An 18,011-nucleotide genomic window follows, 5' to 3' on the forward strand; every position below is an offset into this window, starting at 1 on the left:
TTTGGTAAAGGCTCACTCAGACTTGTGTGCCTTTATCAGGTATAAGAACATACATACACTAGAACAGTCAGGCAGTTACCTTTTTTCTTCAATTAGCTTGCATCACTCTCCTTCCTTCACACATAATTTTGCTGCTTACTGATCTGCAGTATCCTGCACCTCACAATTCAGAACTTTACTAGGTTACCTGCTTGGTTATAGTAACCAATAATTTTGCAATCAATAAGTTAAAAGTCCAGGATCACTGCTTCCACTGATCCAGAACAGTACTTCTTGAGTGAAATTGAAAATAGTTTTATAGTAGTTTATAGTTTTGCCAATAATTTATTTTCATAAGCTCTTTCATTTATCTTAGGTGAGCAACCAAATGCCAGAAAAGTATTCTTAGCATGTATGTAAGGAAGAAGGGTGGAGTAGATAATGGAGACAAGTAGGTACACACACTGTTATGTGTGTTATTATTCCACTTGCAACTAAGGGTGTTCTTACAGTGAGGACCTCTGCAAAGAATGACAGCAGATTAAACACAGATGCAGGACAGTTAAGAGGTTAATCCTGAGCACAAAGAATTATCAAAATAGTCCAATTTTACAACAGCTAAGTAGTTCAGCTGATTTAAAATCTACTATTTAATCTGTTTCGTGTGTAAGTTAAAAGTACAATAAAAGTTAGAAGAATTTGTCCTATTAGGACAATATAGCCACAGATCCTGGAGCTGCAGATTGTACAGGCCAGTGCTTTTTGAAATATCAATACAGGTGTGCTTAATAAATAGTTTCTGCATCTAAAGCCACATTAGTCACAAGGATGTGTGTTAGGTTACCTGCTCCAGAATATTTTGGTAAAATCAGAAGCAGTCTTCCTTCCAATAACTCACTGAATTCAGAATACATTTGGGCCTCTGCAAGAGTACTGTTGCTCTGAGAGAAGACTTAAAGTAAGGAAAACCTAAGGAGCTATTAAAAATAGATTGATGTAAAGAAAAAAATCCCACAGCTCTTGTCGACAGGAACGTATTACAGTACATAAGTACATAGTACAGGTAAGTCTTACTCCTTACACTTTTCCTGTTCTTAACTGCCTCACACTTGAGGCATGTACACAGGGCAGCCAGATTGTACAGAATTACACAATCATCTAGGTTGGAAAAGACCAGTCATATACCTATCACTGCTAAATCCACTCCTGAACCATGTCCCTGAGTACAACTTCTAGACCTTTTCTAAACACTTTCAGGGATGGTAAATAACTCTACAGCTTCCCTGAGCTCATCCTTGACAATTCTTTCCAGAAGAATTTTTTTCTCATAATCCAATGTAAACTGCCCCTGGCACAGCCTGACGTCATTTCCTCTTGTCCTAACTTGGGATAAGAACTTATTGCTAGGGAGAGCAGACTGACTCTGACCTCACTACAACCTCCTTTTAGGAAGTTGAAGAGTGATGAAGTCACCTCTGAGCCTTCTTTCCTTCAGGCTGGATAACCCCAGCTTCCTCAGCTGGTCCTCGGAGCATCTGTGCTCCAGACCCTTCCCCAGCTGTGTTGCCCTTCTCTGGACATGCTCTGCTCAGCACCTCAGTGTCTTTCATGGAGCAAGGGGCCCAAAACCAGGATTCACCAGTAGCTTCACCAGTAACAAACAGGTAGACAATCACTGGTCCTGCTGGCCACACTATTGTTGATCGAGGCCAGGATGCCATTGGCCTTCCTGGCCACCCAGACACACCCTGGCTCATGTTCAGTCATTGTGACCAGCACTGCCAGGTCCTTTTCCACTGGGCAGCTTCCCAGCCACTCTGTCCCAGCCTGTGGCTCTGCCTGGACCTACTGTAGTCCTACTGAAGGTAGAGTAAGTTCTAAAAAGCATCCCAGCATGATACAGTATTTACCCAAGCTTTGAATGACATTTAGATCACTCATTCTGCACATATATGGGAAGATGAGAATTCATTAATTTTCTCTACATTGCATGTGCAAAATAAAATTTAAAATAAACATATTGCACTGTAACACTGAGGACAGCAGTAAAGTCCACAAAGACACAAGAAGATCACCATGCTCAGTGCCAAAAAATACCTAGATTACAGCCTCCATGAACAAGCCAGATAAACCTCCTTGGGTGGCCATGTAAGACACAATGACATGAAAGTGAGTGCTCTGAAGTGCAGCAGAGGGAACTCCAGTTTGACGGATGGCTGGATTTCAGCAGAATCATGGCAAGGGACATTAGTGGTATTACCTCCGTCCAGTTCGTGTCACCAACAACCCTGTAGCGAATATTGAATTTCAGCTTCATCATAGCTTCTGGAATCCAATTCTGCCAGGAAAGCGTTAGACCAGTAGGTAGTGCTCCTGAGCTGACTGATACATTCTGCGGAGACACTGGTTTAACTACAAAAAAAGTTAAAGTTAGCTTCACAGCTGTTCTTTACCATGCCTTTAGAAGTTGGCACATTAAGATGCAGCATTACCTTTAAAGCCTTTCAGGACCTGAAATGGCTGCTACTTTACACTATCTTCTAAATCAGACTATTAAGCAAAAAACTTGCTATCTGAATTGCGATAAAATCTCTCCCCATATCTACCTTTGCCCAGCACGGTTCAAGCTCTAGTCAACAACACTTACACAGTGATAATTTTTATAGTGAAGAAACATTAACATACCAGTTCAGCAATATGCTGCAGAAGCAGCAGTAGTTTTCTATTAAAGCTTTAAGGGGCATATAGTTACCAAGGTCAATAGGATCAACAACAAGATGATCAGATTCAGCCTTCCCAAGTGCATTTGTTGCTTCTACCCAGATCTCTGTGTTAACAAAGAACTGAGTATCAGTAATGGTGCAAGAATTGTTTACATCTTTTGGTATACAGTCAGGAAAGAGCTCTTCTGGCCTAGATGAAAGAGAAAGAACACATAAGCTACAAAACAGTAAGTCTGGTTTTCTTTAGAGAGTATTTTAAAGTAAATCAGAGTGAGAAATCAGTTTATCTTGTATGTTTCCCCTCTGTCTTAACTTTGTAAGCAGAGGAGGGGAAGAAAAAGTGGGAATGGCTTGTTCAGCCACAGCCACAAATGCATGATTGCATTAGAACTGAAACCAAAGTAAAAATCTCTTGACTTCCAGTCATGTATCTTCCAAAGCACAAGCAAGAGCACCGTAATTAAATTTGTATGAAAGCCTGACTTGACTTAAGAAAGAGAAGAACTGATACAATTAACCAAAAGCAACATGGCTAGTAACTAGAATGCATTAGAAAATGTAGTCAGTGCTACCTGCATCCCTTTCAAGAGTACAGTGTTAGAGGTGCAATACATTAACTTCTGCTCACCATCTTGTCCTACACTAACACTAAATAGTTCTAGAGGCATCAGAAAATTGGCAAAGCATTAACATTTTCTATCTGCGGATACTTTCAGCTGCGTTACCAAAACACTTCAACAGAATGGGGTAGCTGGAAACCTACAGGCAATCACTCCTATTTCCAGAGCAATGCAGCAATCCTGTTCATTTTAAACGGCAAGAGACTATCTAAAGAGTTTGGAAAGTAACTTAATCTGCTTTCACAGGAGAAATACTTTGCTGAAGCTTTCGTGTTAGGATTAACTCAGAGTAGTGTTTGTCTACAGTTCCTATGAAGTGCAGATAGATACCTTTATAAAATTCAATCATTTTATGTTAGTTTCTCTGCTTAGAATCATAGAATGGTTTGGATTGAAACAGACCTTCAAAAGTCTGAACCTCCTGCAATGAGAAGGGTTATCTTCTGCTTGTTTAGAATGGGATAGACCGGCCAGCCCAGGAAAGGGTAAAAGTTTGGGTCCACTACTATAACATATACTGTGCTCAAGCCACACTAATCATGTATTTGAAGTACAGAAAAATATGAGATTACTGTTACTCCAAAACAAGTTCCGCAACAAAACTTCAAGTCTGACTTAAGTCGGCACTCAAGTACAGTAATTTCTCGATTATAAGCCACACCTGATTACAAGCCGCACTTCCGGGTGTCAGCAACTTTTCGTTCTTTGTCCATACATAAGCCGCACCTTACAATACAGAGTGTGATAAATATATCTATTCTATCACCATCTGTTGAGGGTGGGGGCAGTGATCCTTATCTCCGTGGGAGATATTATCTGCTAATGGGCCACCCATTGAAACCAGGCAGGGCATTGTTCTTTATCTTTTCACAACCCCTCCTTCCTCCAGCGAGTCATTTTCTGCTAATGGCCATTGAGTCCCACTGTGGGACTGATAAAATTACTTCATCCCATTGGAAGTTGCTCCAGCCAGGAGGAAGAGCCCAACATTTCTTACCAAAATAAAAACAGAGGTTTTGGGACACTAAGGGAGCCCCTTTCTCCCCTGGACTCCAAAGGAAACTGGACTTCTCCACATCACCACTGGACCTCCAGAGGGAAACTGCAGCTTCTGTAGTTCAACTGAATCACATCTGTCACTGCAGGAGAACTGCAACCACCATTGAATGGGACTGCTACCAACACCCTGCCTGACGGAGTGTCAGGTTGTACTCTGACTTTGTCAGGGTTTGGAGTTTGTTACTTTGTAGTACTGTATTTCTATTTTAATTTCCCTAGTAAAGAACTGTTATTCCTAATTCCCATATCTTTGCCTGAAAGCCCCTTGATTTCAAAATTATAATAATTTGGAGGGAGGGGTTTTACATTCTCCATTTCAACGAGAAGCTCCTGCCTTTCTCAGCAGACACCTGTCCTCCAAACTAAAACAGCAACTTTTTGTTCTTTGTCCGTATATAAGCCACACCTGATTATAAGCCGCGCTTTGGGTTCAGACCAAAATTTTAGTCAAAATGGTGCGGCTTATAATCGTGAAATTACTAACTCTCCTCTTCTGCCTCATACCAGACAGGCAGGAATGCTTCAGAAAACTAGACTTACATTAATAACTCTTCCAAAGAATCAGAAATATGTTAGTTTAGCATAAAAATATTCTTCAGAATTATTTAGATATTCTATAGAGCACAACTTACCAGCGATATCTCAACCTGAACTGAGTATCCAGGAAGGTGTGCCTTCCGGGATCCCAGGTACATGTCATAACAGGTGTGTATCTTGACAACAGATGCACAATACAACTTAAGTTCTTAGGCTTCTCTGGGGCCACTGTACAGAAAGAGTTAGCAATAATTAATCTATACATACATTTCAATCCAGCAAGAATCCCTTTAAGTGTCCCACTAGAATGATTTCTGTGAACATCAGAAGTATTAAATTTTTTTCCAAAAGATGTGGCAAAAAGTGCTGGATATCATCCTACAGTCAAAGTCAAGAAGCTTAAATAGTTGCTCTGACACACAATAAACCGTATAAGGATTAAGCCCCTGCTAGTAAGAAACAAAAAAAACTTCTCATTCTGAGGCAGGAAACCTTGTCTTAACCACCTTTCATCTAAATACATTTTAATTTACACAGAACAAAAATAAATTAATAAACCAGTACTGAATTTGGCACATGATGACTTTGCCAGTAACCTGAGCTCTAAAGGGAATTTGATACCCAGCTGAGGTACAGAAGAAGCTTGAGCTGCAAACCCATGAAAGCTTAAGGATCTTCATCAGTGCACTGTAGCGTGTAAGAACTTCTCCAGAATGCAGCAAAATTATTTTCTTTCCCTCTTAAATTCAAATTATAACATACAAAAAGTTTGTTTCTACCGCCTATATTATCACTATATACAATAGTATAATATACTTGAAGAATCTTATTTGCCCTCAGGCAGAGTGCAGGTTCAATAAAACAACATTATGAACCCTGCTGCTTTCTTCCTGAATAACTGTATTCTTCTCAAACCTGTTGTTAGTCACATTTAGTTTTTCTTTAACTGACTATCAAAATACAATAGCTTTAAATAAAAATGCATCTCGAGACTTGTAACATGAATTACAAATGCAGGATGTCATCTGTATTGTTATTAAGTTTATATTAGAATAATTTACCTGTCGTCAACTTTCCATATATTTTACCTTTTCAAAGTACTTTTAATTTTATTTTTTCTGGTACAATATTTACTCCTCAGAAACTGAAATGGAAAGCATTACTTTCCTGTGATGGCATTTTGTAAGTCATGGTAGAAGCATATCACTTTAGACTGTGAACTCAAGCCAGCCTTTTGCACGCAGACCACTGAGCAACTGCAGTACCTTTTGCCACCACTAGGAGACAACAATCCATCAGCCATATCATGCAGTATTTAGGACACTACAACACTTGTCCAACTAGCAGGACACCAAGTAATTAAGAAGTAGCACATTATGTTATTCACATCACTTTCTCAAGACAGTCTTATCTAAAAGCACTTGGTATGAACCATGCAAGTGCTGTCATTCTACAATAAATGAAGTTTATAAGTAATTAGAAGTTTCTTATTTCCTATTTTCTTAAGTGAAGTAATCCAAATAATATGTTTGATCCTTAAGGTGATTCAGTTTAGCTTCAGCAGCTATACAGATTGACTAAATGTTTCTCAGTCCATTAATGAAAACACTATTTTCAAAATGTTAGTATGGAACCAGGACACATCACCTAAAAGTATTTCCTCCAACTCTGATACAGAATCAAGAAGGAAAAGTTAATTTTCTACTTTTTATTTCAGTTCAATCCCCATCTTTATTCTGTAATTGAAATCTGCTGCTTTTGTTGTTCCATTTTTTCCCTATTTCAACACTGAAATACTCCCCAGTATTTCTACTTTTTAGAAAACTTTATTCAGTACATATTGAGCAGCTGTGTTGGCATGTAATTTGACAATATTTTTACTCAATTATCCAGGAACTGAGGCAATAAAAGTAAGTGCCTCAAGATATACACGCTTCCTATTTTTTGCATTTTCCTATTTCTCAGAAGCAATTTTCTTAAGATAAGAATAAAATGTTAAAATATGGTACTCACAGCCCACTGTAACTGTAATTCCATAAATGTTCTGTTCAATCTGTCCATCTGCTAAAATGTTGCACGTCAGAGGAGTAGCTAGTGAAGAAGTGTCATTGAATGTGACACTGGAAACTGTTCTGTTTATTTCACGATACTGTTCTTTAGGTACCACTCTATTTTTAATCTTCCAGATAATCTGACTGGCATAGATATTGCCAAAGTCAAGACAACTCTCATTCAGAATGCATAATGCTGTGAAATTGGAACCAAGGGCCAGTACAGGTGACTCCGGGATGATGTGACCACATGACTGCACAAGTCCACCTGAAGCTAAAAAGAAGACAAATTTTACATTTATTAAAAACTACAAAACATTCCCTAACCAATATTGCTGATACATCACTAGTGCAATGTTAAAAACACTACATGTGTCTAAGCAACAAGTACTTACTTGACAATAATAAAACTAAAATGCATTAGTAGACCACATGAAGACTTAAGGGCAAAAGCCAGTGTAGTGTTCTTCAGGCTTTGCAAAAATATTTCACCAAGCTAGGAAAGCTCCTATTAATAAACACAGGCACTTAAAAAGACAGACAGGAGAGTCAAGGGTTGCATGTTCATATGTTTTGTAGGAGGAATTTACTATACTTAAAGTTACTCTTTTGATAAAAGCATTTTTCTGTTAAGAAAGTTATCATAGGAAAATCAGGGCAAGTGTGCACCTCTGTGTGTGCTAGAAGATTTTCTTCCCCCATCCAACAAGTATCTAGACAAAAAGCAAGCAGGTGTTTCAAACATCTGATATATCCTTTTGTATTTGAGACACAAAACTCTTACCGTCAGGAGAACAAATATTCAACATCAGATAGAAGCCACAGGCCACCCAGTTCCACCTAGAAAACATGCTGCACAGAATTTCTGTAACAGGGAAAGATACGTATTTTTAAATTTTAACTATTAATCTTCACTTTAGATCAATATCAAAATCAGATTTGTATTTGCTCTAAGATAATTTCTCACATATACACATTTATTTTCCTAAAAGAGTTTTGTATCTTCTCACATTAGAACAAGCATATGGTTTCCATTTTCCTCACTGATAAAACAAAATCAAATATTAAAAATACTGAGGCTATATAAAGCTGCTTTAATTACAAGTTTAAGAAATGTCAGCTTTAGGTTTTCACACTGTATATGAAAACAAACTTTTCACTGGTAACTCTGTGGGAAGTTCAGTTAGAATACCGAGTGCAATATTGTGGTTCAGGTTTTAAAATACAACCCTATGAATTTGATTATGGTTATCACACATACCTAACTTTCAAGGGCACTGATACAAAGGCTTCAGACAAGGTTCAGAACAACTCACCGCAAAACTATTTGTCTCATTTACAACAGCAAATTAAAATACATTCAGGAATTACAAAGCACAATGCTTCTGTATCAAGAACTGTTGTCTACTATAGAAAAAGCATTACTTAATTCTTCAAATTTTACAAGGGAGTTTGCAATTCCCCAAAAGCTGGAGAACATTTTATAACACCGTATTTATTTTTATATTGCAACATAACTTGCTCACTCTCAGATTTTGACATTTCTAAAAAACTTTAGAGAAACTGAAGCATTCACACAGTAGCTTCCACCCGCATTGTTCTGAAGCCACTAAGACTATTCTGGTTTTCTTAACTTACAGTTTTAAAGTAGTCCTAAACTACTAAAAGCAAGTGACCGTTGTCTACTAAGCATATGAGCTATATTATTTTTAGCTACATTTACACAACTTTACAGGAACAGGTAGATTGGCTTAGTGAAATCAGGCATTTAGTTCACAAGCTGATTTCTGGAAGCAGACTTCATACTATTCTTACACCTAGAAACTAAACATAGCCTCTTTAGGTTTACTAAGATTTGAGATGAGATAGCTTACAGTTTCTAAAGTCTTATTTTCCACTAACCTGACAGAACTTCTTTGGAAACTAGTATTCTGAACTTTACCCCATAAAAGGAAACTCACTAAAAGTTTTAAGGGAATTCCACAATATTCCCTAGACAGGAAAATTAATAAACCACACTTATTATCAGAAGATACTGCAATTTATGACAGTATACATGCCTTTGCTTTGATTGCACAGTGACAGAAGGACACAAGGCATTTCACATACATAAGTAAAACTAGATAGACATTTAAGCATGGATCACTGCCAAGCTAGAACCTCATTCCTTATACATCAACACAACTAAGCTGTTTTTTCTTTACAAATCAAGATAAACAGTGTAATGTAAAGAAAATCCCTATTCAAAGGAACAACTAAATGAAAGCAGACCTCAAACATTTATAGCAGTCTTTGTAGGGTTTGTCAACCTAGAGGTCTTTCAGTTAGAACTACAACAAAAGTAATCAGAATTACCCACAGTATCTTTAGTTGCTTCTATGCTTGTGAGTTCATTACTCAAAGCTCACCAAAATTTCCTATATAGATACTTTATAGTAGAAACATTATGATTGAAAGGCTTGACAAATACATACTTGACAAGCATCCGTCACTGGAAGTTTGTTGGTCTGTTTTTGACTAAAAAACAAGTACTTTGCCATCAGACTGTAGCTATATGGCATTGAAAACCAAAAAGATATCAATTTTTTATATGTTCTACTGAAGTCCTCTCACTGAGTTGGATATAATACTGCTTTATGCCACTTTATACTGCTTTAAATGAAAGGGGTATTTGGATATTTATTACAAGGGTACAGTAAAATAACCGTATCAATTGATTCTTGCTTATTTTGGAAGTTAAGTTTCCAATATCTGAAAAATAAGGTTTCTAATCCACACACAAATTTCAGCATTTTAAAAAATTCCCAACTAGTGTAAAAAATTTTAATAAATTTTCATGTTGAATACAACCAAATTCTAAAGAGTATTCTCTTTTTAAATCACTAAATAAAACCTGTGCATAGGGATCTGCTTTAATGACTTACGTTAAAACTTACTAAAATACTGCTTGTTAATCAAAGCCTATTGAGCTCTACTATGGATAGACCTTAAGATCTGTTATTTCAAGCAAGATTCATTTAAATTATTTAATCAGAACATTTTGAGTTGCAAAAGATCTGAAATTTATCAGAAGCTTAAGGGCAACACAAGCCTTATAGGAGGAAAGAAGCAGGGGCTCTGCTTCACTGCTAATTGCCAAAAGCTGCAAAATAACAGCAGAAGCACCTTTCACACTGAAGGAGAAAGAATGAAACAGATGTAAAAAGGGAAGCTTTTACAATGTTGTTTAATGTCTCTCCCATTTGCTATAATGATTCATGCTACCTTAGAGTAACTGCAAGTCACCTAAGCTATTATATCTCTACAAAATTACTTGTTTTCTTTTGGGTCATTATTTATTAAAGTCAAACAATATTTCCACAAAACTATTCACTGATTTTCACACCAGCAGTTAAGTATGGCTCAGGCTATTAAAATCATATTGCAAAGCAACTGAAAGAATAAATAAATTAAAAACAACAACCAACTTAATAAGTAAACAATAATACATAATTATCTCACATTTTGTCCTAAACTACTTTTCACTGGAAATTAAAATTAAGTTCTTATCTATTTATATAAATGCCATTTCTATATTCAACTGTCTTCAAGACTTGAAAAACGACATTTTAATTGTTCCAAGCAGATTCATTCACTCATATGAGATTGAAGTTCAAATTTCTACTACTCTGCAGTTTGGAAAGTTTAGCAATTGTTTTGAGGGAGCAGATACACCCTCCACAAATCATGCTACTCAATTCCACTGCAGTCAGCCCTTGAAAAGCAAGAAAATAGAGCTTCATGCTCCATCACCTGCAAAAGACAATTAAGTGGAAAGCCCACCTACATTCCATATGGGAACCAAGCAGCTGAAACTACAGTGTCAAAGCCATGCCACAATTCAGCATATATCTGCTTTAGGCTGTTCTGATGTATTTTACTTACCCCCACCCCCTGCTGATCAATGCAGTTTGGAGAAGACTGAAGCTACACACCTCCAAACCCACAAAGGCACTATTACAATCCCTTCGAATGTGTGCTATTTTAAAAAACATTAGTGTCTCTGGTTTTTACAAGACTGATTCTTAATTGAAATGTAGCTCTAGGGGAAAGATCCAGAGTTACACTAGACACTTCCATCCATCTCGCTGACATGAAAGCCATAAAATAAATGAAAAAACAAAATAAATGGTGCGACTTAAAATTAACAAAACAAGGACTCACACTTCATATTAGAATAGGCAAGATACTTCTATGCAAATTAGTGTTTTCTTATCTGAGTGTGTAAAAACGCTACAGCAAACCTTAAAAGATAGTGCCATCATTCAACAGTAATGCTAAACACTAACTGTTCACCATTAACGATTTTAAATCACACTAAGCTAGTCTAGATAACAGAAAACTCAATCATTTCTTTCAGTCACTATGCACAGCTCAACCCAAGTTTTATGCTTTACTAACTGGTACAATGTATATTTATCTAAGGTGAAAGCTGAACCTGATGCTGTATGAACAATGAAACAGCTAGTCAGTTCAGATGCTTTTTATTAAAAACAAACAAAACCAAAGAGCCAAACTTTTTATCTATACTATGCAGTTGTTGTGGATCACTAAGTGAACAGACAAGGGAGACTGAGAAAGAAACTGACTTTAGAAGTTTGCCAGGTTATTCTCATGGTTTAGTGGCAAAAGATCAAAACCCGTCAAAATACTACTGAGTAAAACCAACATGGTAAATTTAGAATGCTGCTGGTGACAGTCCTTAGCTGACAGAAAATAAATTACCTCGAAGAGGAGACGTCTGTTAAAATGCTCTGATCATTTCTATAAAGACAGACTTTTAAAACCTATATGCCATGAGATCACTCCACTTAATTTCCAAACCAAAAGGGACTTCTATTATTCTTCATATCCTGCAGCCATTTTGAAAGGAAAGCACTAAGCCTTTATGCCTGATCCGTAAATTGATGCCTCATGCAGTGTCTATGAAAAGCTATTAACAGCCATAAAATCAAACCTTATATGCACAAAGTAGTAACAGTGTTGACTTTTAAGATCAACCTGTGACTAACAGTTCAGGAACTAGTATCAGGCTTTCATGCAAAACAGGTATCACTACTTATTCTGAGCAAGAGAGAAATCTTAAAAATCAAACTTATTTAATAAATCAAGAGATCTGCCCCAAAATGACCACAGTGATACATCATTTTATAATGGGTTATCTCCCCATTTCAGAGAGGTGGCAACTCCTCTCCAAGTGACCCACAAATCACAATGCCAGTTTAAGAAACTACAGCTAAAATAACAGCCAGCAAAGCCAGATTGGAAGTCAGGAAGCATAGATAACACCACAACCACCACAGGAAGGTGTTCAGTCTATTAAGGCTCATCATCACATCAATCACAAGAGAACAAAGGTTGTGGGAAAATGGATTTCCAGAAATGCCTCCACAAAAAAAAAAAAAAATGCAGACCTATGTTTACAGCTTCAAGAGGTAATCTGCCACTAGGAATCCACACAGCTCAGGCAGACAGAACCAGGGATGCTTCACAAAGCGGCAGCTGCTAGAGGTTTTATAACAAGCCAGACTGTACTTAAAGCCTTCTAAAAGCTGTAACTATCCTCAAGGAATTTTGATTATTCAAACAGTAACTGCTTTCTAATTAAGCGTATTTCATCTGCAAGCTTCCTTCCTTCCTCCAAGCTTACTTCCTTCTTGGAAATATTTATGAGACTCAAAAAACACCAGATACCTCTAAGTGAAGCACTTGAAAATATTATGTAACATTATATTAATAGCATATTCTGAAATACATTTTTGTATTTAAAATGTCTACATACAAATGACATCGCAATCCCTTTCACCATCTAAGCAAGTAATTTCTCTACATTACTTATTTCCTCTGCCTCTAGAAGGAAGCTTATCCTTGGAGTTTTAGTAGAGCCCTCAGAATAGAGAGAAAAAAAGAAGACCAAAAAACATACAGAGTTTAAAATTACTGAAATACCTAATTAGAGGCACCAAATATTTGTTTGCAATAATTGAGTTCTTTCTGGTACCTTCTTAGAACTGTAGATCAATTTTTCTGAAATACTTCAGAATCTTCTTACAGCTAGCAAGTGGTTTTAGTCCAAAAATGAAATTTATACAAAGTAATGTCTTCGCACTCTGTGTTCTCATTTTGAAATCAAACCTTCCAGACTCTAATCCAGATAGTTCTTGTTAATACAACAATAACTGATGAAAAAAATAATCCAGACAAGCAGCAGAGGAACAGTATCGCCATTTCGTGTACTCAGAGATGTCCATTTATCTTCCTCCTCAGCCAAAAATGCTAATCTATTGACTTTATTTGAAGCACCACATTTCCAGAGATATAAAGAACATCCAAACAATTACTTTGAATGCTCAACTTCTAGGAAAACTTAATCATCCACACTTACATTCTTATTGTGCTATACTAACATATAGATTAAAAAAATCTGTTCAAGAGTTACATGCTTCGAACAGTGTATTTTACATAATCATGCCTCTGAAAGTAAGAGCATACAGGAAACATAAATATTGTATTTTTATAGAAAAGAGGATGAAAGAAAAAGGATTTTAACTCCCAATAACAGCCAGATTGTGGATTCCCTTTCCCCCTCCATCCCCCTCTGTGATCGGATCACAAACGACAGGACTATAATCCCACGTGGTTCTACTACCTGGTGGTAAAACTGCAACTACGTGTACAACTATGCCTTCAGAATGCCTCGGCAGTAACAAGCAGCCACCAGCTGGCAAGCTCCGAGCCAGCCTAAAACAAGCATGAAAACTGAGACTGGGAATTACTCCCCTCAATTCTGCCAACACACTTGGCAGACTGCTTTCCTTTGTGCCTCAGTTTCATCATCTGAGAGATGAAAATAATGACGCTTTTTTTTAGGGAAAGCATCAGAATTCCATTACGGGGATGACTGGAGCTCAGGAGCATGGGAAGTAACCAGACAGCCACTGTACCCGCTCCTCCCCAATTCCTCAGGGAATCCCCTCCACGACTTGGACCAGCAATAAAACGAAGAGTGCGTATCTCTCAGGGCAGCAGTTTTCTACCATCTACATGCAACAAGAGCAAACCACTTGTGGTGACAGCAACAAAACGCAAACCCCTTCACCGAGGAAATGTCGGCCGGTGGCACAGCACGCTTATCTCACAGTGAAAAACCTGAAAAGCCGCGGGTCCCGCGAGGGTCGCGACACCTCTGCCAGCTCAGACGGCCGGCACTAACCCCCCCTCTGCGAAAGCGCGCAGATAACCTTCAGCCTGACCCTCCGCGCCACGCCGGGGCAGGGCTGCGGCTGGGGCACGGCCGGGCGGCCCTGCCAGGGGCTCGGCACCCCAGGCGCCGCAGCCGGCGGCCCCGGGCGAGGCCATGTTGCGCTGCGAGCGTCACCGCCGGCCAGCTCTGCCGGCGCCAGCGAGGAGAGGCTGGAAGAGACGAGACACCGCCGCGGGGCACGGCTGGCCAGCGGCCCGGGAACCCAGTGGCGCAAGGCTGCCATCCTCCCGTCCACCCCGGCCCGTCTCTCGGCCAGCCCTGAACGAACGCCCCGGTGCCCCCGCCCGCGGCGCTCGGCCCGGAGGGAAAGGACAGCCCAGCACGGCCGCCGTCGGCGGACGCCCCTCAGGGAGAGGACACAGGGGGGGGGGGGGGGGGGGGGGGGGGCGCGGTGGGGAACCGCGCACACGACCGAACATGCCAGCCCTTACCCGGCACCGCCGCCTTGCGCTCCGCGGCCGCTGTCCCTAAATAGCGGCACAGCCGCCTCGCGCCATCGCGCCGCCGTCCCGCACGCGCGGCCCCGCGCCCGGTCACGCTCCCGCCCCGCCCCAGCCCCCGCGCGCCCCACCCTCCTCCTCCGCCCACGCCGCCATTGGCCCGTGGGACCCGTGACGTCACCGCAGGGGGGCGGGGCTGCAGGAAGGGGCGGGGCTTCCCGTAACGCGGCTGCCCGTGCCAGGATGCCGGGGGCGTGGGGGCCGCGCGCGGGGGGCGGGGGCCGTGGCGGGGGCCCTGAGGGAGGCGGTGCCCCTCCCCCGCAGCGCTCCGGCCCCTCCGCCGACCGTGCCCGACGCGCCCCGCAGCCTTCTCCCATCAAGGTGTGTTGTAGCTGTGGACGGCGGCCGCGGGGCGCCCGGCAGACCAGCGGGACCCTACCCGGGCCGCTGCCGGCCAGGCCTCTGGAAGCTTCTCCTGGCCTTTGCCCGGCCGGGCCTGCGCGAGCGGCGCGAGGGGGGGGCTGTCCTGAGCAGGCCTGGGGAGCCAGCGGCCTTCCCGGCGTTTCGCAAGACTCCCGTGGGAGTACGGGCGGCTGGAGAATGCTCTTGTCAACAGCTGCGGTGTGAGCAAAGCGCTGCGATCCAGAGCAGTCGCGATGTTTCAGTCTCTGAAAATCGGTTGGAATTCCAGTCCCTGAAAACGGTGGGAGGCTAGGTTGCTAAGGAATGGTCCATAATATAGATCATTAATATGATCATGACCCAGCTTATCCTTGGACATTTCTTCATATCGTAAAAAAAAAAAAATTACTTTTATAAATCCGACAGAATCATGTGCTCTAAGATGCTTTCTTCATTTCAGATTAATTTTTTTCCCAATTCCTGAGTAAGAAAGAACACATTTCAGTGCCACGCTTCAAATTTGGTTCTGAGAGTGTCAAGGGATGCTGCTCCTAGTGAGGAGAATACCAGACATCACTGATGCATGCCCGAGTTTCTTCCTGCCAGATGCTTTAGGGTTTTGCCCCTTTAGTTCTTAAATTATGTTTAGGCTCAAGTAGGATATGAGGTATATTACACTTCTAGTTACATCTTTAGATGAGTGGGCAGATTGGTTAGATAAAAAAGGCATCTACATGTTGTACCTGTTTCAGGTACTGGCCTGACCTGCTAATAAGACAGGAGTTGGAACTTTGGAAAAAGACAGTGAAACATAGTCTGTTTCTCATGGATTTAGTACCGGTCTGATTATACTTGGTGTACTGTCTCAGATGGCTTAATATCCAACAAAAACGTTGCTGCTAATTCTGAAAAGCTTGTATTTTTTCTATGCAACAGAGTAAAGCTGGATGGGGCTTTTAAATGGTCATTTAGTTGCTCTGCTTTCCTAACAACAACAACGTTGTTTGCACTTACGTAATTTCCGATAGGTATTTATCTAGGGTGCAGATTAAGTTTATTACTTTATGTCCCTGCTTGCAACTGTTGCTGTCTAGTAACCTTACAAACTATAGACGCTGCTGTTTTCTCCCACTGGTGGTCTCTACACTCAGTAGTCTCAGTCCTTTACTCATACATCCTCTATTTTCTCAAACCCTTAAGATACCAGGACAAATGACATCAGGGGAATAAGCTTCACATTTTTTCAGTCCACAAAACATTACACCTCATCACTTTTGCTTTATCACCAGATAATGGTTAGTATATGTGTTTACATTGATTCTGGGTTACCATTTGAGACTGTACAATTACAGTTTGATACAGTTTGATTGTGTAAGATCGGTAGATTTCAGTGTATACGGATATGCTTGCTTCAGCATCCTCAAAAAATCAGTGTTTGGCAATAAAACTTTAAGTCGAACCAGGCTTTTAACTAGAAGGACTGAAAAAACAAATTTTCTCTTGTTTTATCATGTCTTCTGTCTCTTGTGAGATTGCTTGAGTTTTGCTGCTAAACAGGCATTCCAGAAGTAGGCACTCCACTCTGCTCCCTCCCCCAGCCAACAGACAGCCTCTTATGACATTCTTATTCTGAAATCCTATAGCCTGAAGCGATTCCTGGTATATTGCCAGGACTTGTAGAACAACCTCCCACCTCCTTCAAAACCAGTCCTGTGACAGGCTTCGCTTACATATGACATGTGTTGAACTCTTCAAATAAGCAAAAGATTGTGTATTTCACAGTCTATTTATGGACTCAGTGTAAAACTATGTACGCATATAGGAAGTTGTGTAGAAAAACAAAATAATTTGTTCACAACTGTACTTGTTTTTTTCAGTATTGGTGCAAAATACCATTTATTTACTAGCAGTTTAGTTGCCAAAAATCTGATTGTTCTTAGACACCAGCTATTTTCTGGTGCAAGCAGGTAAAAAGTTAATAGCATTACAAGTGCCACTGGATAGAATCAGGACATTTAGGATCCCTGGCAAAGAAGAGAATTAAACTGGTCAGGCGTGTTGCGAAGTGCCTTTTCTGTACATGGGTGATTTCCTGGAAGGAGTCTTTAGTTTGATTTACTGCCTCTTCCCTACTGAGGCATGTTATATGGCTTTATACTGTACTGTATATGCAGTATAGTACTGGTATATGGGAAATATAAACACCAGTTATTTAAACTTTCAAATACTGAGAGAAATGAAAAATTCTGACCATGTTTTAAAAATGTTCCTGCCAGCTAGCATTTTAATCTGCACATTGAATAAAGCATTATATTAAATGTTTATTTTATATATTTAATTAGATGTTTGGTCATATATTCCCTAAATACATGAGGCAAGAATAAAAGAAAGCTACTTGTCAGGAACTGGAAGGTCTTTGATATTAATTATCCACTGCTTATTCACACTTCACTTTATATTCCAATACAGTGCTCATATCATAGCTGTGTAGCGTGTTTCCAAGCTCCCATGATACGCAGTTAAGGTATCATTCAGTGAAGCATGCCTTCACATCCTCTGCTTTCTCAGCTGCAGAAGGGAGGAGATAGCATGGAAGTGTAGAGATGGGCAAACTTGTAGCTGTTGGCAAAGGTTGATAGCTGTCCAACTGTGGGAGCAGAGACTTTTTTGGAGAAACTGTTAGAGATTGCCAAGGAATAAACTTGTACCACTCTATGGATATTTTCAGCAGTTTTGTAACAAGTTGTGAAAAGTATGCAAAATCCACTGAATCTTACAACAGGTGAGCCACAGAAAGGAAAAATCTTTCTGGAGTGTATTATTATTATTATCTTGGTGTAAGGACTTGGAGAATCCTATGATGCACCAGGGTTGTGAGAAGATTCCACACTGACTAC

At 40.0% G+C, this 18,011-nt stretch overlaps 1 protein-coding gene across 2 annotated transcripts in view; it reads right to left on the minus strand.

Moving 5' to 3' along the window:
• IL6ST (interleukin 6 cytokine family signal transducer) overlaps nt 1-14,795 on the minus strand; it is a 35,096-nt gene extending 20,301 nt beyond the window's left edge. Inside the window, exons 1-6 of one of the 2 annotated variants that reach the window (XM_033085253.1) lie at nt 14,704-14,795; nt 7,754-7,834; nt 6,932-7,243; nt 5,014-5,146; nt 2,732-2,892; nt 2,240-2,391 (exon numbers count right to left, since the gene is read on the minus strand). In XM_033085253.1, coding sequence (XP_032941144.1) covers nt 2,240-2,391; nt 2,732-2,892; nt 5,014-5,146; nt 6,932-7,243; nt 7,754-7,820 — 825 coding nt within the window. In that variant the 5' untranslated portion in view covers nt 7,821-7,834; nt 14,704-14,795. Of the gene's footprint in view, nt 1-2,239; nt 2,392-2,731; nt 2,920-5,013; nt 5,147-6,931; nt 7,244-7,753; nt 7,835-14,703 lie in introns of both variants that reach the window. The other variant, XM_033085252.1, reaches the window with a different exon arrangement.
• Nucleotides 14,796-18,011: the final 3,216 nt, after the last annotated feature.

Source organism: Catharus ustulatus, chromosome Z (genome assembly GCF_009819885.2).
Source record: "Catharus ustulatus isolate bCatUst1 chromosome Z, bCatUst1.pri.v2, whole genome shotgun sequence".
Lineage (NCBI taxonomy): Eukaryota > Metazoa > Chordata > Aves > Passeriformes > Turdidae > Catharus > Catharus ustulatus.